Raw genomic sequence first — 26588 nt, 5'->3', positions numbered from 1 at the left:
AGTCTAAAGAACTACACGACCTCAGTTTAATCCCTTCCCACTGTAGAGCCTTACCTGGTGTCTGAAATTCCTTGCCACTCCTGCTGGAGATGCAGTTCCACCATAGCTGCCTTCTGCAGCAGGATGAAATGCAAGCCACACACGACACACAGACACACGTGCAGTTTGGCTGCTGGTTTGTGACCACCACCTAAGGGAATGTGACTTCAAATTTCAAGGTCTTGTGGCCGTCAGGGAAACTTTTCCAGCTCACAAGAGAGAACGGGCACTTCCCATTCAAAATAATCTTGTTTCATTTGAGGGAAAAATTAAATGGGTGAATGAAAAGAGTGTTCTATACCTCCTTAGTTGCTAAATACAGGATTGAACCTAATAAACACTTCTCTAGGGTAAGGGCATCACCCTCTGTTGTTGGTGTTTTCCTTTTGTTTAAATCCACAGGGTTCCTCTTCCCCTCTTTCTCACGTATTCAAGATGAGAGAAGCTTCAGCGAGCACAGCTACCAGCATTCCAATTTATTCAGCAGCAACCCCTGTGGACTGCTAACAGCAGACTGCGATTCTGTTTGGATTACAAGGTGCAGATAAGTAATTCCATCCTTAATCTATCACTGTCAACGCTGGTAGGGGAACAGCTTATACCTGTGAGAAGTCAGGCAGAGGAAAAGATAGATTAGGTAAAAAAATATATTGTGGGGTAAAAGGACAGAAGAAATAGAGAGGATACAAATCCATTAAGAGTTCTGTGCACACATGCATGCAGAGGTAGGAAATGAGGGAATGGGATAAAGGAACAGGGTGCCAATATGAAAGCAGCAAGCAGGAAGGAGATATCCAGATTCCAAGCAAAAATTTTCAGTAGCAATGAAAATCTCACTTCCAACATAATCCATGCTTTCCATTGCAGTGATCCCAGTGTAAAATGCCAGGGATGTTTGTGACCTCAGTAACTGCTGATGGATACCACCACACTGCAGCCACGACCAATAAACCTCAAGCATATCATAATGGAGCCTCAAAGCCTTCGCTTGGAGACCTGTCTGTAAACTGGGGCAATATTACAAACAGACAACAAAGGATAATGCAAAGATTGCAAAAATGGAATGACGCAGAGACAAGTGAATTTCTCAGAGGATGGAGTGGAAGGCAGGAAAGATGAAAGAGGAGTTAAGCTATTTAGACATAAGAGATGGAGAACATCAATATCCCACATCTGTTTTATGTGAAGGAAGATTTGGGGATGGAAAACAGGGAAAATAATAATGAGACCTGGGATTAATTCTTCTTTCCCTTTTTAAAGGAACAGTAGTGGCTCCATCACTATGTTTTACAAGTCATCATCTGCAATTGAAGTCTGCCCACTCAGGCTAGTCAAGTCCCCTTCACGTTTTTATCACAGAAACAATGTTATTTTATGGGCATATAGAAGAGTCCTTTGATTCAGCTATAGGTTCTCACTGATTTTATGTTATTTGCTTGCCTGGCTAGACATGTCAAAGACAATTTATCCCAGAAAAGGTACAAGAGCTGCCTTCTAAGCAGTCACATTAAAATAAAATGTTGACATTAAAATAAAACTAGGAAAACTTTATTTTCGACCCTTGGAATGTCCAGTGTTATAACCCAAATTCAGATGCATTACTGATTATTCTGTTCTTCCCAAGCTTACTCACTGCTTCCCACAGTAGGCACATTCTGTGTTCCAGAATAAATAATCCCAAGTGCAGCCAAGCAACGTTTATACCCTAAAAAAGGTATGGATTGCTATTAATGGCATGCTTTCTGGTGGCACAGATCTTTCAAAGAGGTTGCAAGGAGGGGAAACCCAGGAAGCTTTGTGGTCTCCTTTTTCGGCTGCCACCCAAATCCACTCACTTGGACTGCTTAAGGAAGAGAGAAAATCAGTTCAAAGACTAATAATAGGGCATAGAAATAGTTTAATAGCAGCCCAGGGAGAGCTTAGTAGAAATATTTTTAAAATATGAAAAAAACCCAAATAAATTAATCTACTGCAGCGTGAAAGGCTACAAAAATTAACAAAAACGGCGGGGGGGGGGGGGGGGGGGAAGGAGAAAGCAACTAAGAAATCAGCAAGCAAGAGAACTTCCTCCGTGAGTACACTAACACGGCCAAACACAAGGAAAAGTGTGCACCGGAGCAAAGGAGAGCGGATCAGCTGCTGACGCGGCCAGCGGAGCGCAGCTCCACTCCCACAGGGCGACAGCGGCCTCACAGACCGCCCGTTCCCGCCGCGCTGACCCGGCTTCGTGGCCGACTTTAAAGCCGCCGGGGCAGCTCCCGCTCCGCCCGAGCCCTGAGGGAAGCGGGGCCCAAACACCGGGGCCGGGTGCGAGGAACGCGCGGGCCGGGGCCAGGCCGCGCTCCCGCCGCGCGCATGCGCAGCAAGGCGCACGGAGCCGGGGCCCTTCCGCACGGAACATCGCGTTCCGCGGGTTCACGGGCAGGAAGTGCAGGCGTCTCCCCCCGCTCGCCTCTTCCCGCCTTGGGGCTGCCGCAGTTCCTTGCCCCTAACTTCTATCATTTTCTGCCGTGCCCCCTGAGGGTCATTTCAGCCCCGTGGTGCAGGCCGCCTATGTTCTACCCAATAACAAGCCGGCTCTCGATGACGTCTTTAGTTGCCAGGTAGAATTCCCCTACGCCGCTCCCGTACCGCCGCAGCGCCACCGGGAGGGGCGGGGCGTCTGCTTTGATTGACAGCACGGCTAGTGGGCGGGGAGAAACGAGAGAACCAGTAATAACTGTGGATGGCCTTGATGAGCGGGGCTCGCAGCCAATGGGGATGGGCGGGTGGTCTCTCGGTTGCCAGGGCCACGCGGTTGCCAAGGCCTCGGTTGGGCGCGGTGGCTGCCCCGCCGCCGCCGCCTGCCCCGGCCCGCGCGATGGTGAAGCTCGCTGCCAAGTGCCTGCTGGCAGGTGAGTGTGGCCCGCCCGCTCCCATCCGCCCCGCTGCCCACACGGGAGTAGAGCGGGCGCCGTGGGGTCGGGCGAGGCCGGCAGCGCAGGCGGCCCGGCTTCCCACAGCCCCTCGTGGAGGGCCGCCCCGCCGGAGAAGAGGTGGGGAAAGAGGCGATGGGAGAGGAGGGAAGACCTCGGCTGCCTGGGGACGGGAACAGTGGGAGTCGTGTGTGTTACTAGCACGCGGTACCCGCCCCCGCCTGCCACGTGGAGTCGAGCAGCGCCCAGCGAGGCTGGGAGGTGTGCTTGGATCGGCTGAAATCCAAGGACAGGATCTGAAAAAGAGGAAAAAAAAAACCCAAACCAAAAAAAGAGTACTTCTGCAGCGTGGAAAGGTGGGCGCAGAGATTGGAGAAGGCGTGAAAGGAGCAGGGTGGGCAGCTGAGTCCTGCCTCATTTGGAGTCTTGCTTTGGGCTGACCTGAAAACTTCTTGTCAGAAATGAGGATGATTCTGAGAGTATGATAGAAAGGTAAAGCCTAAACAAAGAGTAGAAGGATGAGCACTTCACAGTGGCATCTTTTTCCCCAAACAATTTAGAGGCTAACCTGAGAAAAAAATGAGGTGAAGACACCAGTTTATCTAGTCAGGATGGATTATGGAGATGTTGTAAGTGAGTACAGCTGGCTGTTAACACTTTGTGAAAAAACTTTTAATTTTTTCTCCTCCCTCTACATTGAAGCTCTGTGCAGCCTCAGCCTAAAGCACAAATCCATCAAATCTTTGTGTGCAGTCAACTCCCAGGTTTAATTTTTGTTTCAAAATATTTCATCCAGAATAAAATGTTTGCCTTTTGACCTCAGAAGTAGCTGACCATCAACTCACACAAAGCCAGATGTGGTCTTTGGCAAAGGCAACAGAATTGATCTCCTTTGTGGCTCTACTGCTGTGAACCAACCATCTTGTCTGACATCTACACTTGAAACGTAGGCATCATTTCCAGTTTGGAAGTTTCCTGCTCACAATATACTGGCTTTGCTGAAGTCTATCCAGTTTTGTTGTTTAGTGTTACCAAAGGCCAATTCCATGACCATTTAAAAATCACATAGGTTTTCTTTAGATGACTTGTTTATGTCCTTATTGGTTCTGGAGTGGTCTGTTCAATTCTGTTCACAGCACAAAGAACAGGAATGTCCTGTCCTATGTGTCATTCCCCTATGTGCTACAGTAATATCCATGTATTATTAAAAATAATAAATTAATTAAGCAGACCTAATCTATTAGGCAAAATAGATTCTCTGTTGCAGAAAAAAAAAACCTGTAGTGAAAGGGACCTAAGATATAGGTAACCACAACAACCTAAAGGGAACAAGAAAATACAAATACATAGATAGGAACAAACCCATCAGAAATGGAACTGGGAGCTCTTGTGGACCTAAGGAGATGGTTATGAAGAGCCAGTGACACAGAACTGGGAGCTACACCAAGGTCAAAGAGAACAGGGGAAAAGGGCTCTTGTTAGCAAAACAGAGACTGTTGAACTGACAATAGAAGATGATTCCTGTGTTATCTCAAGGGTCATTTACAGGCACAAAGTAAAAAAATCTGTTGTCTGAGCTTACTATGGAGACACTACACAAAGGTTTTCATTGTAGAGAGACAGCTGGCAGTAGCAGGCATTTTTGAAAGACTCTGCAGATTCTGGCAGAATAACTGAAATATGGATAGGATATATACTGTGAGATGCACTACTGGCACATGAGACTAAACTGAAAACGGCAAGGAAATTTACTTTGAGGAAGTGTACTGGTGTGATGGGCTAAAGAGGATGGCAAAGAATAAAAAGAGGGAAAGAACACCTGGGGCTGTCAAGTGAAAGAAAGGCGATGCATTAGTTAAGAATTTGTGCTGGCTGATGCCTGCACAGTTTGGAGCAATGTGTGCCTCTCTATCTCATTTTACAAAGACAGATCTAATTGTCTATTGAAATACAGAATAGCTTCCACTCAGAACAGAGTGTTGTCTTCCGCACAGGCTTGAACTGATCAGAGAACAAACAAGCTGACTTACCAGATTTTCCTGTCTAAATATTGTGAGCCCAACTCAGCTCAAAGTAAGCAAGCATGCTAAAAATGTTTAAACAAGAACTACATTTGGTTAATGCATCCAGGGGTAATTGTCACTATCCAAAACACCCTTCCTGCACTGTAATAGTATATGAGCAGAGAGCTTTACCAATTTCCTTCAAAACACCATTAGGAAGCTGTAATGGAGTCAAAAATATACCCCTTTCTTGGTTTATTTATTAACAACTTAATGTAAAATACTTCCTTTCTGGCTTTATTTATTAACAACGTAATGTGAAAGACTTGTATTCCAGGCTCGGTTGTTTATGAGCGTGCCTTTGAGGGTAAAGCTTGAACCACTGAGGTATTTAATTACTGGCGCCTGTCCTGTTAACTATCCAGGCTAGCAAGACATTATGTGGAGAAATTATAAGCTCTTTGGAAGCATTAAGTCATTGTTTATAAAGGGCTATGATTTATCATCTTTTTCATGTAGTAATATGGGCATATGTGAGTTCTGCAGAGCCTGAGGAAATGGCCTGAAGTTGTGTCAGAGGAGGTTTAGGTTGGATATTAGAAAAAGGTTCTTCACCCACAGGGTGTTTGGGCTCTATAACACCTCCCCAGGGAAGTGGTCGCAGCACCAAGCCTGACAGAGTTGCATTTGGGCAATATTCTTGGTACATGGTGTGACTCTTGGGGATGGTCCTGTGCAGGGCCAGGAGTTGGACCCAGTGATCCTTGTGGGTCCCTTCCAACTCAGCATATTCTGTTCTGTGATCCTGTGATTGCTTTGGATCTCACAGTTTTGTAAGAGCAGGCCAAAGCAGGCACCTGTCAGGTTTGCCTGGAGTATTATGCAAGCCATATCAGAAAGCCTTGGCTGTAGAAGAGCAAAAACCAAAGCCCCTTGCTTTTCCCTCCATACAGGGATGAGTCAGCAGGCTCTTCTCTCCAGCCATGTGCTTTCTCTCTGACGTTTGCTTCTGTTATGCCCAGGATGCCACTAATGAGCCACCAGCAGCTTTGAGTCAGCAAGAGTTGCTCTCTTAGCAGGGTCAGCAAGAAGAGTTTGTTGAGGAATGTTACCAGCTTAAGCAGCTTTGTCTCAGTATATAACAAGGATTTGAGTCTGGGAAGATGGATAACCTAAGGAGAAGAAGCTCCTAGGAAGCCCAGTCCCTTTTCACATTGCAATTTTCTCTACATGATAACATATCCACGAAATTTTAATCTTAGGTAAGGGCTTTAGAATGAATTTTAGAACAAACAGCAATTCAAGCCTAATCTGGCAGTCCTTTGCTGTTGTGCATAGTTCAGAAATCATGTCAGCCACCAGTATGCATAATGGCAATATTCATTTCCTTATGTGGGTATTACCTTTTAGATGGTTTTGTGCTTCATGTGACAGTTAAATTGCCTGTATTCAGAGTTAGAGCATCCGGGCTCTTACAACATATGATAGTATCAGAACTGAGAAAATATAAGATTCTCTAGTATGAAACAAAAATATTTTATGCTTTTGGTTTTGCAGGAGATCCAGCTGTGGGTAAGAGTGCTTTAGCCCAGATGTTTCGCAGTGATGGGGCTCATTTTCAGAAGAACTACACACTGGTAAGCATACAACAGGCTCAGACCACTGTCTAAATTTTTTCTAAGATGAGTAGGAAAACTGAGAGGCCTAGAACAAAATAAATATGATTTTAAGTTGAGGCATTCAAGGTGGGATCTTAGAGGGTTTTCTTTCTTGCACCCTAGATTCTGAAGAGAAAGCATTTAACATTCTGTAAGTGTGCATTATGTAGGTGCTGGTGTTGAAACTTAAGGCAGAATAATTTAGTTAATCTTGTGATGTTCCTACTGAACCAATGTTTTCACAAGGTTTTGTGGTGTTAGAGAACTCCCGCCTTTAGGGACTACTCTATGAAAAAGCACTGCTGAAGGAGAAAGCTTTTAATTCCAACTATTAAATGTGGATGTGGACAGTGCGCTTATCACTGTGCAAACACCAAGATGTGCTGCATAGCCCCAAGATAATTATAATCTGCAGAAACTGTTCCCAGATGAAGAGGATACAGTTTGCAGTCTTTCAGTGTAAGAATCAATGGTGATGACTAATCAGAAGCAGGATAAAAATAAAAGTAAATATAAGTAAAGTAAAAAAAGGAAAATATGATTGTGGAGAAAAAAACCCCTAAAATATGTTTATTCATTGAAATAAAGATGGAAACGAGAATTTAAGGATAGAAATAGAACAAACAAATGAGCTACAAAGCAGAATGAGATAAAAGGTGGAAGAAGCACAAATAATCTCAGTCCCATATGTTAGCTCATCACATGGTTAGTGCAAAACGTTCTAAGGCATGTGTTAGAGCAGCAGCGTGAGAGTGAACGTAGACCTGCAGACTTCAGCTAATACTCTGAGCTGTATATAAGCAAATCTCTTTGGTTCTCCTCCTTTTTCCCCCAGCTGAGCAAATCTATGAGTCTTTGACATATTGGTAAGATTAGGTTACCAGAGCTAGGAGGAGTATTGCTGAGTTTCCAGCGGTCTGTGTTTGATGAAATTGTAATGATTCACAAGAATTGCCTCAATCCAATGCACGGTTGGTATGCAGATGGACAGGCTCTTAAAAACTCTCCTGATCCTCATTTTCCTGATTCTTCTTGACAGACAGCGGGCATAGAACTGTTGGTGAAAGCTGTATCAGTTCCAGAGACAAGTGATAGTGTGGTGAGTTTTTCTGTGACATAAATTGGGTCAAAAAGAGACACCCAGAGCTCAAGCCCCACATGAGTCTCATTCTGGTGGAAGATCACTATTCATGTTCATAGAACGATTAAGTTGCATTAAGGAAATGAGGCTGATCATGTATAACTGCTGATACTCCAGGGTTAGTTTAGTCTTAAAAATATAATTTTCATATATTTGTATCCAACACATTTTAAACCAAAGTTATTGCCAGCTTTGTTGAGAATCTGTTCTGTCCTTTAGGGCACTCAGGTTTAGTTCGTGGTTCTTGGATCTACAGAAGCCAAAGCTCATCTGTTATTTCTCCTTAATGCCCTATACTCCCATTAATGGAATATATAAAATTTGGTATAGATAGTAGAGGTTACTGTCCCACTCCACATATTCTCTTTACAGTAGGGATGGAAACTAGGCTTGAGGCCTTGGAAGTAACACTTTTACTGCTTATACTTGAAAAATGGCTACTTATTTTCTCATATTATCTGGAGTTTTCTCAGTGCAGGGAGTTTGGGACATGACACTGCTGTACTGAATAAAATGTTGGAGTTACAAGTTGCAGTATTTACTTCCAAAACCTTTCCCTGCACTGCATTTTTCTTGGCAAGAGCCTTCTTTTTGTTTCCGCTTTCAGGAATTCTTCATTTTTGACTCTGCAGGGAAAGATCTATTTTCTGAAATGCTGGAGAAACTGGTAAGTCTTATGTAACAGTCCTCTTCTTCCAAAGAAGTGCTTTTGCTTTGAAGATCTGAGCTCCCCAGTCTGGCAGATGTAGCAAACTTTGTCTTTAGTGTAAATGGGAGCAATTACCTCAGTTGCCAACGCATCCTGTTCTACCTCTCTAAAACTTGTGTAAGTACTAGAAGAAATACTTTCCAGAGAAAGGAAAGCAGATAGGCAGTTTTCTTACAAAAGAAATCGGAAACTTTAACTGAGAATTTCTGTGTACTGTTGTTTAAAGTTTTTTTTTTTTATTTCTTAGAAAAACATCTGTTTTGCTGCAACTTCAACAGTGAGAGGTTTTTTTTTGTGTTACAGTGATGTGTTTGATCCAACAGGATTCATTCTTGTCCTTGAGCATAATCCTGCCCTTGGGTTTTTTCCTTCAAATATTTGTGACCTTCCCTGTACAGTTCTCTACTGTGTTATCTCATTTTGAGAAGCAGAATCAGTTAATTGATATAAGCTTTCATAAGATGGCTACGTCAGCCTAATGGTTCATAGTCTACAAAAGCAATTCCACTTTTACACTTGCACTAGATCTGGTTTGCAAGGGTCTTCTGTAGAAGCTGGCTCAGCTTCTTGAACTGGAAGAAAACCTTTCTACTTTTTTCCTAGGATTAATTTTGTGCTGATTCAACATGAAAAATCAGCTTCCCTGGGGATCAGATGAGTGCCAGAGCTGATACAAGTAAAGGGGCAGGGCTGCACAAGCAGGACTAGGGAGGAAAGCAAAGACCACCTCTCCCAATGTCAGTGATTTAGTTGGGTCAATTGAAATGTGAAACCTTAGCCAGGGCATAAGATTCCTGGGTGTTAGGCTTTTTATTTTCATCCTAGCAGCTGTGTTTGCCACATTTACAGCCTGGCTGTTGACCGCATCAGTTTCATTAGAGCTGACAGTGTTCCTTTCTTGCTGTGCAGTGGGAGCAACCCAACGTCCTGTGCCTCGTGTATGATGTCACTAATGAGCAATCCTTCGACAACTGTAACAAATGGTTGGAGAAGCTGAGGGCTCAAGCAGTTGGGATGCACATCCCAGGTAAGAGTGGGTGTGATTCTTGTTATCTGCTCCCCTCTTGTATGACATCAGTTGTTTCTGCTGAGCTGTGGAATAGAGCACTTATTTTAAGTCAGGGGCAGACATGGCTTCTTCCAACTCCTTTGCTTTTATCAAAAAGCAGATAAGGCTTGAATATGTTTACTTTTTGGAATCTTTTTTAGTTAGTTATAGACTATTCACCATGCCTACAACCTCTTCAGTTACTTCTACAAATAGTGCAGTATTTATGGGTTACAAGTCAGCATTGATGAGCTGGGGTTTTTTTTTTTCCTTTCATGTCTTTTTTTCTGTAGGTGTCTTAGTGGGGAATAAAACAGACCTAGCTGATCGTCGAGTTGTGGAGCAGGAACAAGCACAGGAGTGGGCTGAGAAACATGGCCTGGAATACTGTGAGATGTCAGTGGTGAGTATCTGCTCCTTTCACCATCTGTTCAAGGGGGTGCTTGTAAAGTTGTCTTTCAGGCAGAGAAAGATAACTGGGGACTCTCTTCACCTTGTTTGTCATCTAACTCAGTTTTAATCCTTCTTTGGTGAAACAGAGCAGAAATAGTAAAATGCTTATTCCATCTGCAATTGACAACTTTCTTGTTTCTTTGCAGAAGGAAATGAAAAATTTTGAGGCCCCTTTCCACATCCTGGCAAAGTTATTCCACCAACTGTACAAAGAGAAAGTGGAAACTTTTCACTCACTAGCCTGACTGGTATGATTTATTTATCCTCTAAGCTTCTTCTAGTACTGAGAATCCTGCTGGACTGAATACAGAGAGAAGAAAAAATATGAGCTATTTGCTACTTCATGGTCATCCTCTGGTAATTCAAAATAAACTAGAAATAGGCAAGTAGAAAGACACTCTTCTGAAGCTGCTACCTCAGCATTCCTTTCATGTCCTCTAGCTTGGTTCTCTGCTCATTGAAAGTCTGCTAGGTTGGGGGAGGCGGAGAGTAAAAGGGGAGGACAGAATGGAAATTGCCAGCTCTTTGCTTTAGTATCTTTTTGTCTGAACAGACTTCCTGCTGCTACAAGCAGGGATTTAGAGGTTTGGAAAAGGAGAGAGGAAGCTGACAGGATGTTTTTCGACTTAAACCAGCCTTGGTACATACACTGCAGGTCAGGACCGATTTGGCCCTACCTCTTGAAAAGCATTTTCAGGAGGAGGCTTATTGCCTTAAAATCAACACCTGGAGATGAGGTGTGTGGAGGCAGAGATGGATTTAGGTGTGTTTCCAGGAGCGCCCAGAGCTGGACGCCAGTTTTAAGTGTTGCCTTTATCAGCTGTAGGATTGATATGCTGGTGACTAATGCATGTTTCTAATTTCCAGAATCTGTTTCTTTCCTTCGGCCTGGCTCACTGTCCCTGCCTGGTGGGAGCTGTGTCGCGTCCAACCGCTGTCACTTGGTGACGCAGTGCCCTCTGCTGGTCCCAGGTCACAGGAGTTCTCCAGAGGCTGCCACCTCCCTTGAAGTGAGCAGGAAGGGCTTCCTGCAGGCACATCCAAATTGGCTTAGCTGCAAAATGGAGTGAAATTGCAAGAATACCTTTTCTATTCTAAAGATTAATCTAAAACTTACCAAAAAAATTACCTTTTCTTCTTCATGTCTTTATCATCTTACATATTGTTGTGTCATTTTCGTCAGCTGAATTTGGCAATACCGTTCTGATTAGGTTCAGTTCTCCATCTCAAAATCAGAGTCCTCTTATTAAAGTCTCTCTGCTTGTCATTGAATTTCAGATAAAAGACCACGGTTCTGATGTTGCTAGTGGAAACAGGACTAAGGAAATGAAAGACAGCCTGGCTAAGTTACTCTGACTCAGCTGTGTCTGGCTAGAAGTTTCGTATTAGAAAGGGTGAAAGCCTGGAGAGAGTTGCTCTATTGTGTGGAGTACTGATGTTCCATGTGTAAGACCCTTTGCTAATGCAGTATGCAAAAGCATCTGTGGTAAGGTGCTGCCTTGTAACTGAGCCTAACACCAAGAATTTCAAAAATTTAACCATTATCTACCCAATTATGGTAGACTCCCTTGGGCAAGGGAAGCTGAGTTTTGTAGAGACTGAGCACTGCATTTTTCAGGCAGTCTTTTCAGGAATCTGTGTTTCAGGACTTCTATACATGTGGTTTATAATCATTTTTATGCCCAGTGCTAGGAAAAGTACATTAAATTGAACGTAAGAAATATGGCTGCAGATGTTGTAGCAGCCTTTATGAAGCACTTCAAGAATCTGGAGAAGCACTGGCCTCATTTCACTGGCAACAGTGTGTTGATGCTGAGAACTCGCTAGGGAGCATGAATACCAGTTAAAGAGGATGAGTAGGAGCTCAATCTATAAGAAGTAAAAACAAGAGGTTCTTTTGCTAAAAGCCAACTCAAAAATGACAGAACAAGCTGGGAAAGCTTCTGTTTTCTCCAAAGTAGGAAGGAGTCCTCTATGGACTTAGGGTAACTAGAAGGCTCACTCTTTTTTAACCCAATTAGCATTACTGGCATTTATATCTTGCGTGGGTTGTCTTGTTAATCCTGGGTGTTTTCTGTTGATTTACATAGGCCGCATACACGCTTGCAGGTGCTGGTATCTACACCTTTTATTCTTACTCTGACTAGTAAGAATAAAAGCTATTTTGGATGCTGTGCTGATCCAGTTAAAGAACTAAAGAAGGGGTTTTTTTATTTGGTATCTCATTTCCCCTTGGTTCTATTGATGATGTGATCACAAAACAAGATACGTATTTTTTCATATTGAAAATAACATACCAGATGTATATGTCACCTGTGACATGGTGTATCTAGGGGGAAGAATGTCTTGGGAATAGGTAATAAAATGAATTCTGTGCAATCTTAAACCAGGGAGTCTATCTCTCTGCACCTGAAGGACCTCCCATAACTTCAAATAAACACTCTAAATGTGCCTGTAAGATGAAGATTGGTGAAGACTGTTTTATAAAATAAATGCAAAAGCTGGAGGAGCTCATTAAGGGAATGCTTGCAGTGGCGATTTGTGATTTATAGGGAAGCTGCTTTTGAGAAGTCAGTGAAGAAAAATGCAGCCCATGCAGAGAAAGATGTATTGCCTGAGAGAGGAAATGTATGATCTAATTAGCTAACAGTAGGGATTCACCCACTGCCCCTTTCCCTCTTCCACAGGCCACAACCACAATTAGAAAAGAAGTCATGTCTAAAGCACGTTGTCCAACTTGCTTTTTATAGGACTATTTCAGGCACTAGTATGGACACAGTTTAATGTCCTTCAAAATAGTGTGTTTGACCATAACAATCTCAACCCTTTCAAATATATTTTAACAGCATAATATATTGTCCTTCCTGGCTAATGTGCTGCATAATACCAGCCTGATGCAAGTGGTGGTTGTTGCTATTTTCCTGGCTTAATTGTGACCTTGGTTGTAGGGACTAGGAGTGAAGAGGGGGTAGAAAACATGGGAGCCAAACATGGGAAAGTTGTGGGAAATAGTTTTGTCTCTGTGAAGGAGTTCAGGGTGGTGAGTAAGTGAGCTGGACCAGCAGGATGAGTAAGAGTCTGGAGCCATTATTAAGTGTCTCCTACCTGTTTTCTAACTGTGGCAGTCACATCTGTAGAGTGAGGATGAGTATTTGCTGCTTATAGGCTTAGCATCAGTCTGAATTACAGATGCTGTGGAGAACAGTGGGAGGAAGACAGAAAGCCTGTCTGCTGACCAGGAAGCTTGTTGTCTTCTTACAGCTCCCCTGCTTTGTCCAGCTGTGCAGTGCTGCAGGTGCTCAGCATGAGTGTTACAACACAGGAAAGACCCAGCTCAACCAGAACTGAAATATCAAAAGAAGAGGAAAGAAACCAACAGGCCTTTAACTGGTTTTAATAGATAAATAGTCCTTTTTCCTGCTTGCTTGTTTGATTAGACAAAACCATTTCTTTCCTCCCTGGAGTCCCTCCTTACCTTTCCTTTGGTCCTCATGGGTCTGGACAGAATCTCTGTTATACTTGTGCCCTGCTTTACTAGCTTGATACATCACCAGCTGATTTTTTTTTATCCTTCTAATTTCTGCATTATCTATTCCCAAGGCTGCAAGACATTTCTTCTTAGATTAATAGACAAAAAGAAACAAAAGTGGAATTTTTAGTCAAATTGTCTTGAAATAAAATACCTTAAGAAGCTGTCTGACATTCTGAAATTCATTTATGTAAAGTTGTCATGTTAAAGATGCTTTAATGGTTTTGTTTTGTCTTGCCAGACATAGTCTACTGCGGAGTGAAATTCAGGATGTAAAATTCGAGAAAGATCAGGTTTTATTGTGGGAATTAATAGGAGTTTCAAAGCTGATCACACCGTGATAAGATCTGTTAAGTCTTAACAATGGAGTGGTCACTGCTGTTCATAATGAAGCATTAAATATACTGAAATGGGACTGTCAAAACAGTTTCTTCTAGAGATTTGTTCATTTTAAAGACTTTAAACCTAAGAAAGGGCATCTTTTAAAAGACTGATCTGATAAATGACACCATTTGGACTAGGGTTATTTCTGATATAACTTCAGTGACTTGAAGAGCTGGATTTAGTCTTTTATGCCAATTGACTCCCCTGGGTAAGCTTCATTTCTTTACCCACTATACATCTTGGACCAATCTGACCTGATAGCAAAAGACACATGATGTTGTTGAAAATGAAATACTGCCTTGGGGCAGAAGGATAAACTGTGTGGCCTCCTGAGGTCCTCCCAGCAATACTTTCTATAATTCTGTTAGATTAAGTGAGGAAAGAAGTAGCGTGGAAAGCACAAAACAGGCTAAGTCATAAACTAGCAATTAAACTGGGAGCTGGGCAGAAAACGTACAATCTATCCCAATTAAGAGCTGTATCTCAAGAGAAACTGGGAGCCTGACGCAGGTGCTGACAGCAGGGAAAACACTGCATTTCTCTTCTGGAGGCAGCAACTGCTTTTGCTGGTGCTTATGCAGATCTGTGGGGGTCCTTACGCAACTCAAGGCTGTGCTCTGTTTTTAATAGTTACTGTATCTCTGATGTTCAGGTGGCAGTTGCTTGCAGTTGTGGTCTCATCTGCCTACACAAAGTCAGCAGCACAATGTCAGATTATTTGCAAGTGGCAGGAAGACATCCCTATTATTGGCACCTGCGTGATGGGACGCCTCTCTCCCCTTGCATTCTCAGTCCTTTTCCTATCTCGCATCTGCTCCTTGGTGGACAATATCCACCTCTGCTTGCTCTTAACAAGTAATTTTTCCATCTTGCAGATGGTACTCTATGGAACCTAGGGCTGAGGGACTTCTCGGACCTTCTGCAGCAAAGGTGCAGTGAGAGCAGGAGCACTTCAAGGGCTATGTTGGCCTCCACAACATCTCTTTCAGCCTAGGGGCACATCATCTCTCTACTTGTGTCCTATTTCCTCCTCCTGCTGTCATTTTGCCTGGAGAACAATGTCTTCTGTGCCGGTTGCCCTTGGTTCTGTTGACCCAGAACAACAATGCTTGGGGGAGGGAGGAAGAAGAAAGTCTTGCATCTTTTCAGGGCTCTTCAGCTGTTGTGACTCCCTGTCGAAATCATCTGAGAGATGGGGATGTTGCTCAGTCTAGGGTGTCATTTCCTGGCAGGAGACTACCATCTGAGTCCTGGGAGCCTCATCTGGGCTCTTCAGAGCTTGCTGCAGTGTAACTTTGCCAGACACTGGCTGTTCTCCATCTGACCTGGGGTTTTGGTGGGAATTTTTGGTAGGGTTTTTTTACTCCTTGGAGATCTTTGGTTTATCTGTCATGGCTTCACGTATTTCCTCCCCTAGGGCTGTTTGTCAAGAGAAGCCTAGAATTGTTCCCTTTCCTGGTCTCTGAAATTTAATCTGGAAATGTTTAAACAGGAAATGTGACAGACCCTACGTGTCAAGCTGGGGTCAGGGATGGGGTCAGTTTGATGAGTTTCCCTCCAGCCAGATATACATCAATTGGAGAGATGTGGAGTCTGTGATCTTTCTGTACAAGTACTAGAAAAATAGCCAATATGAGGGCTGCCAGTTATGGACTGTGAGGAAAAGGATATAAATGCAGAAGTGACTGACTTTTGTGTCCCAGACAGGGGAAAATGCAGGAGCACTAAGGGAACAGGAATATGTAGGAAATATGTAGGTCTGTATTCCTTCATGAAGAACCCAAGGGATTTGCTGAGGCAGATTGGGAGGGTGGGATTTAGGGATGGGAAAACCTGAGGCTTTTCCTGTCTTTTAGAATGCTGTATGGAAGTAAAGTGGGAGGAAAAGTAATTTTTGCATGAGCCACTGAGGGAAAATGAGGATACAGGGTAGAGCTGGATGACTTTGCAGGTGGAAGGGCAAGTGGTAAGAATAAATAACTGAAAGGAGATTTTCAGGGCCAAGCTCTCAGGGCCAAGGGCAGACAGGGGGAATCAGAGCCATGATGAGGAAAGCCACTGGTAGCCCTCAGTTTAGGTTTAAGATGTAGGGCCTGCATTAGAACAAGGCAGGAAGAGTTAAAGTCTGTGTGACAGGGTTGACACTGGAATTTGAAAGGGCAGTAGCAAGGATCCAGAATGATAAACCTAGGAGTAGTGTGGGGAGATAAGCACAGCAAGCTGTGATGCTGTGAGCAGCAGTGGCTGGAGACAGCGTACCTAGGTGAGAGCAGAAAAAATAGAGTAGGTATGCTGAGGGCACTATCAGACTATCAGGATGGAAGAGTGTGAAGAGATGTTGGAAATTCGTATTTGAGTACAGCTCTTCTGAGGGCATTCTTAGTGAAGGGAAATAGATATCTACTATTGGTACCCACACATCTTCATAAACACATTTAAAACACAAATTAATTCCACTGCTGTATCTGCTATCTCTATTTTCCTTTGTCAAAAATTATCATGACCTTTCTGCTTAAACCCTTTTTTTTGGGGGGGGGGGANGGGGGAGGGGAAGGGGCAGGAGGGGGAAAATGGGCAACAACACATACATTTATGCTTAATTGTGATGCTGCATCATGAATACATTCAGGAAATGGAAAGAGAGCCTGCACCTCCATCTGACCAGGCAGAAATGCCCACTACTACACGAGCATCGATATCTCACAACAGGAACTTCGCAATCAGTTCATACAGCAGAAGGGATGGAAGGAATATTTTCTGTGTTGGTTTCCCTTCTCTGCTTTTGCTAATTCATTTTGATTCCTGGGAAGCAGTGCTCTCTCTTAGTCTAACAGTTATGTGTGGCCATTGTGGGCCAATTCTAGGACTTCATTTTTGTGATGTTGGGTGGCTTCAGTTTAAGGACTGTAAAACTGGAAGTGTTGAGATTCAGGTTACAGTTGAAGCATCAAGCATAAAATCAGCTTGTAGGCACAGCAGAACAGAGTATCTAGGAAAGATGTCTTGCAGGGTTAAGATAATGCTTTTCAGTACTGTTGTCAGCAAAGAGGAGCTGCAATGAATGTGAAAATGTTAGGAAGGAATTCTGGTGGGTTTGGAAATGGTAACAAGTATGGGTTTCTTCTAACAGGTAAAGGCAGAGGAAAGGATGCTGCAAGTCACTGGGTGGAGGTATCTGGGGAGGTAGTAGAGGAGCTAAAGGAGCATTCTTGGACAGTATTGTGGAACTGGATAAGAGCAGGAGGATGGTTCTGGTACGAGCAAAAGCAGAGTAATGCAAACCCTGCCCTCTGGTTTCTGTCCCTTTTGAGGTATGGAGCTATTTCCCTTCTGCAGAGTACGTTGTTGCTCTTGATGATTCTCACAGCTAAGATAGCCAGTAGGTTGGCTTTCCCTCTTCACTGAGATAAAAGTGATCCCTGAATGCCATCTTGGTCCACAGATGTTTTGATACCCGATTCCTTTCCCTGTCCATGCCTCTTGCTTTTTTCCTCCTGTCTCTGCATGTGGAGGTCTTATATGTCCCCACAATTCTGCTACACTCCCATGATACCAGCCCTCCCCATGATCTTAAGACTGCTTATTTCCTCCCATGTACTTTGCTTTCCAGGATTAGAAGCTGTGGTCAGAAAAATAGTCACTGGTCATTCTTTCTAGTACCACCCTCTCCTACCCCTCTCCATCTGGTGCTAGGGAAGAGCTTGTGCCCTGTTCAGCTGGTTAGTTCTGGCACAAAGCTGGACTGGTATAGGAATGAGAGGGCTGTGCCTATGTTGGATGTGTATCTCTGTGCTGGTGAGGAGCATCTGAGGCAGGCACCCTTTCCTCCTTTTATCAGACTGCGCTCATTTATTTTACCATCTGTTTTCCCAGTGCTAGAGATGATGCTGGAGATATGTGACTTGGGGCACTCAGGCAGAAACTGGCCTGCACAAGGCTGGCCATGTGTTTGCCTCCTAGCAATGCAGCGGTCAGCAGCAAATTCTTTGCTGCTGCCTCCTCTCAGTATGGGAGAGAGCAAGTGTGGGCCTGGGTGTGCAGGAGACACAAAGAAATGAAATGTGGCAGGGGGAGAAAGGGAGAGAGACACTGGGGTACGTGTATCAGCTGGAGAGAACTGTGGGAAGGAGGGACAGACAGACAGATGGGTGGAGTTGGGGAGAAGGAAGAATGGATTGAAGAGAGGGAAAAACATACAGAACTGGGAGAGACAAAGAAACAGAGTGGCTGGGGTGCAGCAAGAGATAGGCTGTGAAGGAAGGAAAGACAGGCAGATTTAGCAGGGTTGTGGTGTGGAAATCAATGGATTGTCTGTGGGAGAGAGATGCATGCCAACCAGGTACTACACTCATAGATAAGTGGATAACTACAGAGGTGGAGATAAATTCTGTGTGTGTGTGTTTATACAGGGCTGTGTAAGGGTGAGCTGAATGAATGGGAGTGAGGAAGGGGAGCCATAAGGAAAGAGGAGAGTGAAAGCAGAGCAGCAAAAGAACAATGCTAGATAGATATGAACCTTTGGCATGCAAACGAGCTGGCATCAGGCAGTGGGGAGGAAGGGATTTGTATAAAAAGAAGGGAGAGTAACTGCATTCTTGTGTTTGGGGCTGAGGTTTTCTTATTGGAACCTGAAAGAGGACGCAGGGCAGCCATCAGAGCACAATTCCCCAATACTAAACAGAAGCATTTTTATGCATTCAGGGCTCGCTGCCAGTGCACAGAGAGACCCAGTGGACCCAGGAATGTAAATGCCACTATGCTAGTGCAGACAGTTTCCTACCTGCTGAACTGCACTTGGTACCTGAGTGTTTGCAACCTGTGGACTGCCTATTTCAAGCATATCTGCTTGACTATTAGAATGAACTGTTTAAGATGGCAGCTCAGGTATTTATTTATCCTCCTTTCCCTTTCCTCTTGCCCTTTTCCTCACAGTGTGCTCATAATAGAAAAGGAGACATGAAAAAGTAGTGCCCAGATTCACAAGCACCTTCTTATTCCTTCTGCCTTGTTTCACAGACACCACTTTGCTTTGCTGCCTGGCTTGACCTCCCCCTCTTCCCTCTGACCATTTCTTTTCTCTTCTGTACTTTCCTCTGCTTTTCTTCCATCTACTTCTTTCTCTCTTCCTTCAATTTTCTATAATTTTAATTTTTTTATTGTCCCTATAACTCCATTCCCCTTTCTCCATTGTGTTCTAGACTAGCAGCCCTGTTTCTTTCCTTCTGCTCCTTTTCTCTCTCCCCAATTCCTCCATCTCCTTCTGTCTGTGCCTGTCTGCCTGCTTTCTCTCACTCACTGTCTGTCTCTCTTGAACTGGGTTGTGAATTCTGTTGGCATCAGAGTGGGACAAACTGTAAAACCGAGGTTCCCGGAGGGCCAGGTTGTGATAATTTTATTTTTACAATGTCCTTGGATGTGTAAAGGTGTTTGTTTGAGGGGGAGGAGCAGTGCATGTGCTCCATGTGAGAGAAGAGAGAGGAGTGCAGGCCAGAACAAATGAAGCTTATAACCAATATAGGTCAGTTGCAGAGAAGAGTCCCAGTGGTCTGTGAAATAGAGAGGTGTTTTGTCATTTCAGACTGGCTAGTGGAAAGATGGCAAATAAATATTTTTGTCTAACAGACACAGGAAAAGGGTCCTGTCAGAGAATGCAGTAGTGATGAGCATGGGAGGAGGACCAGCTCTGCGTAGGGGATTGCTCATCTCCCAGCCGCCCCCGTTACCCAGGGAAAAAACAGCCTTTCTCCTGCTCTGAGCTGCCTACTCCTGTGTATGTTCCCATGTCTCTGCCATGGACTGCAGAGCATGGCTCAGAGATGCTTCCATGTGTGTCCTCTGCCAGATTAGCTCACTGTGTTAAAGAGGACAACAACCAAGCAAATGAATTAGAGAAGCACAAAGGAGAACCATAATTCCACACCCTTGGAGGATGGGCTGGATGCTTGGTCAGCCTCTGCTGGGGTCAGCTGCCAGAGAAACCCACATAGTGGCAGAGAGGCATCATCAAGGCCCTGAGCATGGTCTGGGGAAGCTGTATGAACCAAGTGCACTGCTGGGAATTGTTTTGCTCTGCAGTAGGCTTTCACTTCCCGTGATTTTCCACCATATAAATAAATGCTGCTTTCTGATCATGCCCAGAAATTTTCAAAAGTGGTCAGTAGCTGCAGTGAATGACTGAAAGCATCAAATACTGATGAACCCACCATTTGGCCTTGGAATTTTTGATTTAATTTCTATTAAGAAATTTGTTGGTTTATGAGATCAAAGCTATTATGTTGAATGACATTAAAATATCAAAACAGAAATCTGGACTTTCAGAGGTGTTTGGGGCCCCTCTAAATTTGACATGAGATGCTGACTCCTTAGCACAACTGAAAATCAGGACAGTTCCTCACTGCCTAAACATGGAGTTAGAAGCCTAAATAGACTTATGTGTTTTGCTTCCTTTTTTTTAAAGTAGGCCTTTATTCCCAAGGCAGAGAATACCACCTCTTGACAATTTCTATCCATGGAGTACTCTTCTATGCATCGCCATAATGTTCCAGTCTAGCATCTGACTGGCTTAATCTGATGTGTTTAACCTACTTCCTCTATAGGAATTCACTTAAGGGGTCCTAAACCATTACAGTGGTAAATCCTAAGAATGCATACAATACAAGAGCTCTGTGGTCACGATGTATCAGCTGACTTGCTCAGAAACAGTGTCTTAGGTACTTTTACACCTCATGGGATGCCTCCCTGACTATGTGGGACTACAGAAGTAAATCCTTCTCACATTAAAATTAATTGGTAGCCTCTTTCTGGCATCAGTGGGATATGCTGATTCTAAATTGTCTTAGAATGCCAACTCACTGAACTCCTGAATAGGTGCTATGTGCTGCTCTTGATTTGTCCCTCTGAAAATTCAGAGGGGCGAAATAGCCTATCCTAGACACTAATCATTTCTCTTCCTTTTCTTGGGATGTTCCTTCAAGAATCCTTTTAACCCTGATATACTAACTGAGCACCAGAGAAGTTAGATGACCAATATTCCTGCCCCGATACCCAAAACTATCTGACAGAAGAAAAAAGGAAAGTTTGCATAGGTGTCTTGCAGTACCCTCTGTGTCAGTACCACCAAACCTAGGAGACCAAGTCTGTCCATAGAGGAAGCCCCAGTGACACCTCTGTGGCTGCAGAGGTCTAGATGGCAAAAGCTCATATTAGGGCTGGATTGTGGCTTTAATTGATGATACTGAATAGATGTGGCTGCACAAGATCCTCTTGTCTGTCCCCACCTGTGCCCTTTACACTGAAAGGAAGACTGATATCCCAGGATATCGATCAGTGTCAACACAAACCATCCTCACTGTATGCCTCACCTTTACCTCAGCATTTATCATTGCACTGATGCTTCCAAGAAGATTCTGAAAACCCTTAGAAAAAAGTAAGGCCTTTCTCTTTTTTCACTTATTCTCTGGTTACTGTGTTTGTATGGAAACGCGCTTTTTTTTTTTTTTTATTTTCTTTAAGAACAAAACCACAGCCCATGTACATTTCCTCGGGGGAGTTTCATAAAACTGTTTGTCAAGAAATGACGACTGCTTTTAATTTGGACTTTCTGAAGCTGACCAGGAGAAACCACCCATTTCATGAGAGACAAATCAGGAGTGATGGTCTAATCTAGTTACAGTCAGTGGATAAATGAACAAAGGCTTTACTGGGGGCAACACAGTTATTGGTGCCCATATTTCAGGCACAAAGGGCAGTGAAACCCTTTGCCTCTCCGATCCATTCTGGAGACTCTTTCCTGTGACTTAGGCCCTAGAGCAGATTCTGATTACAAAACCTGTGCCAAAAACTTTTTGTTGCCTGAAATATGCTTTCAGTGTTGGATGTATGTAGATGTCAGTGGGAACTGTCTGTGCCTGGCTTTGGATATGGATGTGAACTAAAAAGAGAATTTCCATGAAGGATCTAGGGATACAGCAAAGGAGAAACAGTGGCTGTATGCTTGTGAATAAGTGGGTCTCAAGCTGGATTTCTATGGTATATGGTTAATGCAGGTGTAAGGGAGTGTAGAGGCATGTATTTATTTATACTCAAGATAGTCCAACAGGAAGGTAGTCTGGGATTATAGATTAAGTGTAGAAATGTGTGTGTTCTGGAGAGGATAAGTATGAGGCACAGCATCTGAGTGGGGAAGAGTGTCTTTAGTTTAGCATACTTATGTAAATACATAGGGATAGACGGGCTGGTGGGAGGGGGAATGTTCTCACAACTTATATTCTCTGCTCGTCATATTCGGTTTGTGTGTGTGTGTGTATATATATATATATATACATATATATATACATATGCATATATGCTCACTGAGAGTGCTTTACCAAATACTAGAATTCCAGCTAGAATGACTTGTTAGCAGCCTGCCCTCTGTTAGAGCTAATGGGTTGCAGGTATTGATTTTTTTCTATTTCTATTGATTAGGAGGCTGCTGTACATACAAACCTTAGCACAGCATGGAAAGAGAAAGGGAGGCAAAACAGTTCACATTGCAGCAACTCATCATGGCGGAAAATTCATTCTGGTATCTCTGTCTTCTCCAACTATCTCTTCTGAGTAGAGAAGGAAGGCATTCCTTTTTTGCAGAAATCAACCCTCAGAGCTCATGAGAGGACACTTTTTGTTTCCCAACCATCTTCAAATATACCACTCAATGGAAGAAAATGTGTGTAAGAAAAAGGGAAAAAGGAGTCTCACATGGAAAGCACAGGAGTTGTAGCTTCGAGACTCAATCTGAAACACTTATCTTGGGTACCCAATTCATTCATAACAGCACCCAGATCCCACCAAAATCAGCACAAACACTTTCACTTTGGTGTGCTTTAGGAACACGTTCTGGATTTTTCAGTGCCTCTGCAAACTAATGAGCATGTTACTTTGTGGGGGTGTTGTGAGGCTAAATGAACCGTTTGTACAAGATGTAGCTTGGGAGAGGACATAAGTGAGAAACTGAGGCACTTCTGTATGGCAGCTTTAAAATCTCATACTTGGTGCCTGCCAGAGTCCATTCCTGTCTATCACAAGAGTTTTTTTAGGCACTTTCAGGGCAGAACCCACACCAATTTTGCATGGAAATCTGCTAATTTTAATTGATATACCTCCATATCCTGTATCTCCCTTCTTCTTTAATTTCTGGTCACAGGGCTACATTAGAGATGACTTTGCTGTAGTACTGATTGTCTGATGTTTAAACTGTGTTATTTATCTTTAAGTTACATGAACCTGAAGATAAGAAGAGAAGCCCAGGAAGGCTTTTTCCATCTGCATTTATCTCCTTATGTCTATCATCTCCATCTCTAGCTCCTTCACCTGCAAGTCTCTGGCAAAACCCACAAGTCTTCTTTCCATGACTTTCTAGTTTGTTGAACTGGTCTAAGAAAACCACCAGTATGCAGCTATGGTGTGAATAATGTTTCTTAAGTGCTTTGGGACCCTCTGCTTTGGATGGCAGTAATGACTGCTCTGATCACCCCCTCTGCTTTTCTAATGATACAGATTCATGACTTTTTTCTTCCCCAGTAAAATATCTTACATTTTAATTCTCTTTATACACCATATCTCATTTCTCTCTTCTCAGCCCCATTGGCTTCCAGTTCTATGATCATCACCCTAACCCCAGTTTATTTTTTCTAACATCTCCTCTGCTAGTGCATTTCCCTATTAACACTTCTGCTCTGCCTGCAAATGCAGCTGCACCAACTCTATCTCTTTTACAGCTCATTACAACAGCTCCTTCTCAGTTGACCTCCCCAGGATGAAGATTCCTAGATCCAATTTTTATACACTATTGCTGTTTGATTTTATCCTATGTGCCAAAGAGCTCCACTGCAGCACTCAATCCACAAACACTATGCAGTCTCATTACCATCCCATGGAGTTGCTTCCGACTTTGTGCCCTTCATCTCGCTTCCTGCATTTTTCTCGTGCCCCTTTTTTTCCTACAGCACTGCCCCTTCTCTCCACAAATAGCAGCACTCTTGGTTTGCCATTGGAAGCAGACTTCCTGTGGCTCCCTGTCTCATCAGCTTCTCATTTCAAGTAATTTAAAATGTAATTTAAAATCTCTCTATTTCCTCCAGACTATTAATTTCTCTCTCCTTACTCTTCTATAGATGTCATTCTGTGTTGCACTATTCAGAAGATGCAACTGTTGTAAAAATCTGCCACAGTGGTTTTATTCTGTATTCTTGTTTTGTATTATAACTTTTAATGATTTCTTTGTAGGAAAGACAAAATCTCAGCACAACATCTAACCACAGCACAAGCAGTCACACAGGACAGTCTGGCATTTGCATTGCCTTTGTTCCATTCTTCTCCTGTGGCATTTAGAACTGTAGAGGGATTATTGTGAATGGTCTAAGAGTATATAAGTAGGGTAGCAGGAAGAGAATTATTTCTGGAAACTGGGAAGTGTGAGGCAGGAAGCCATGTTTAATTCTGAGCCTGAGATGTATTGAGCACTCATAGGTCTGAATTCTGTTAGCCAGAAATTATAGAAAGTGCCACCCTGCAAATGTGGCCTTCTTACACTGGCAATTTCTTTGGGGAGAACATGGCCTTCTCTTGTTGCTATTTGAGAGTACAGAGTAATTGATGAGCCAGCCTTCCTTGGAAGTATGAGGTCCAGATTTCCAGAGTGGTTTTCTTGTCCACACATGAGATGTTTGTGCCTGACGGATTTAAGTGCAAGAATAGCCAAATGAAGATTTTTCTTCTTCAGAATCTTTCAGAATCCTGACTCAGGCTTTCTATCTTTCTTTGAAGAATGAGAAGAGTCGAATATTGGGGTGAGGTTGGAAAGGAACAGGCACTAACACAAAAACAAAATGCTCAGAGCCCCAAGAATTATTTATTCTTCACTTATGCCTTCCTCTTCAAGGCCCCTTCCTTCTTTCAGGAGATATATAAGGGGAGGAGAGGTCCTTGGATGATCTTCCCTAGCTTTCCAAGCTAAGAGCCTCATGGAGCCTCCTCTGCACAGGCCATCCCTTATAGAGCCATAATCTCCCACCAGCTGATGGAGATTATGGAGGGATGTGGAGGCTCTCCACATCCCTCTGCCTCTCAAGTTCCTTTGCAGCAAGGACAACAGTTCAGAGAACCTGTCCACAAACTACCATCCTCCACATTCTTGCAGCAGGCTGTACTCAGAGTACTAAAAATGCAGAGTACAATATGCACCTGCTCCCTTGTTCATCCCCAGCTGTTCAGCAGCTCCAGGGTACCAAAAGCTCCACCAGCTCCAGTAGCAGAAGGCAAGGCTAGGATTCCCCCAGATAAACTAGGTACTATGTTTGTCCACAAGGAATATTTCAGTGATCTCAACCTGAACTGTCTTCTATGATCTCTCCCTTTTTCTGCCTTCCCTGGGGCCTCTTCTGCCTGCTAGTGGTGATTTGCATATGGCTGATGCTGGACACCATGAGTCCTTGCTGGTAAACACCTCTACCTCAGTCTCAGCTGTGAGAGCAGCCTGAATTGTGCCCTCCAAATGGGGGAAATGACCCAGGGTCTGTAGGGCAGCCAGTGGCCCCCTGACTGCTTGCTATAGAGCCCTTTATGTCTATGAGTCCTGGGACAGATTGTCCCAGAAAGGCAGTCCCAGTCTGCACCCAGAGAGGGAGTAGGGGAGAAGAGGTAACTGGAGTTATGAAATTGCAGCATGGCTGAAGCTCTCCAACTGGTTCAACTTCCCAGCACCCCCTTCCCCCAGCGCTGCTCCCCCGCATAGAGCAGCAGTGAACCTAAAGCAGATCTTCTGGTCTAATTTTTCACTGAACAATGAATCTGATCAGAGAGAAACAAAATCGGTAGCATCAAGAATTAGATTATTTCTTTTCTTCATGATTGTTGCATTAATGAGCAGCTACATGTATAGAACCAGGAGGTGACTAATGTAATTAACCTGGTGTAATGATACTGCTGAGGAAAAGAGAGAGGATTATGACATACTTAGATGTCAGTATTGCACAATTTTGTATGTGTTCCCTGTACTATCAGGTTGTGTCTGACACAGAAAACTTAAGCAGTGATAGATTTCAGTCTGCATCCATTCAGCTCATGCATCTTTCTGTGTAAAATGAGGATGTGAAAGGTGGATTGCTTTCCCAGGGCTGAGGGGGTGGAGGTATTCAATTTTGGTGGTGTCTTTCCTTAACAAAATGATACTAATTATCATAAATCGTCCTTTCTCATGAAGAATCTTCCCAAAATGTCTGCTTCTTGGCGCAGGCATTGGGATTTCAGTGAAATCCCCAAAGACAAAGTAAGAACACGGGGATCCACACAGCACTGGTCAGGGGGAGGCAGAGGGACAGAAAACGAGCAACACCAAGACATATGCAACTTGCAGCAAACCCGAGAAGAGTGAAGAGCAAGCACTTAAAAATCATAACAACAGCAATAAGAGCATAAATACATGCTTATTTTTAAATTACCCTTCCACGTTACATTTCACCCGCCTCCTGGGGAGAGAAACGGCTGACTGAAGTTTTGTGCGGGTCTAACTGCGGTGTGCGGGTCGCACTCGCAGCTCCGGGTACCTACGGCGGGGATGCGAAGGAGGCTGAGCTGGGGGGCGGCCGTGGGGGGGAAAAGCCGGTAAGCGAGGGAGAGACCCAGCGCCGTCTTCCCCGGGGCTCCGCGGCGGCCGCGGGGAAGCGACCCT

General features: G+C 43.7%; 1 protein-coding gene across 2 annotated transcripts; it reads left to right on the top strand.

Annotated features, from left to right (window-relative positions):
• The first annotated feature begins 2810 nt into the window (after positions 1–2810).
• IFT27 (intraflagellar transport 27) lies at positions 2811–11083 on the top strand. 2 transcript variants are annotated; one of them, XM_041481753.1, is made up of 8 exons: positions 2811–2933; positions 6515–6594; positions 7655–7714; positions 8364–8423; positions 9375–9492; positions 9807–9916; positions 10113–10214; positions 10834–11083. In XM_041481753.1, the coding sequence occupies exons 1-7, from the start codon at positions 2900–2902 to the stop codon at positions 10209–10211; spliced, it is 561 nt and encodes a 186-aa protein (XP_041337687.1). In that variant the 5' UTR covers positions 2811–2899; the 3' UTR covers positions 10212–10214; positions 10834–11083. The 2 variants fall into 2 exon arrangements, with proteins under 2 accessions (XP_041337687.1, XP_041337688.1); XM_041481754.1 differs by lacking the exon at positions 2811–2933 and adding an exon at positions 3193–3310.
• The last annotated feature ends 15505 nt before the right edge of the window (positions 11084–26588 follow it).

Source organism: Pyrgilauda ruficollis, unplaced genomic scaffold (assembly GCF_017590135.1).
Source record: "Pyrgilauda ruficollis isolate IOZ18807 unplaced genomic scaffold, ASM1759013v1 scaffold56, whole genome shotgun sequence".
NCBI lineage: Eukaryota > Metazoa > Chordata > Aves > Passeriformes > Passeridae > Pyrgilauda > Pyrgilauda ruficollis.
Note: the sequence above shows the minus strand (reverse complement) of the source record. Positions and strands in the feature narration are given on the sequence as shown.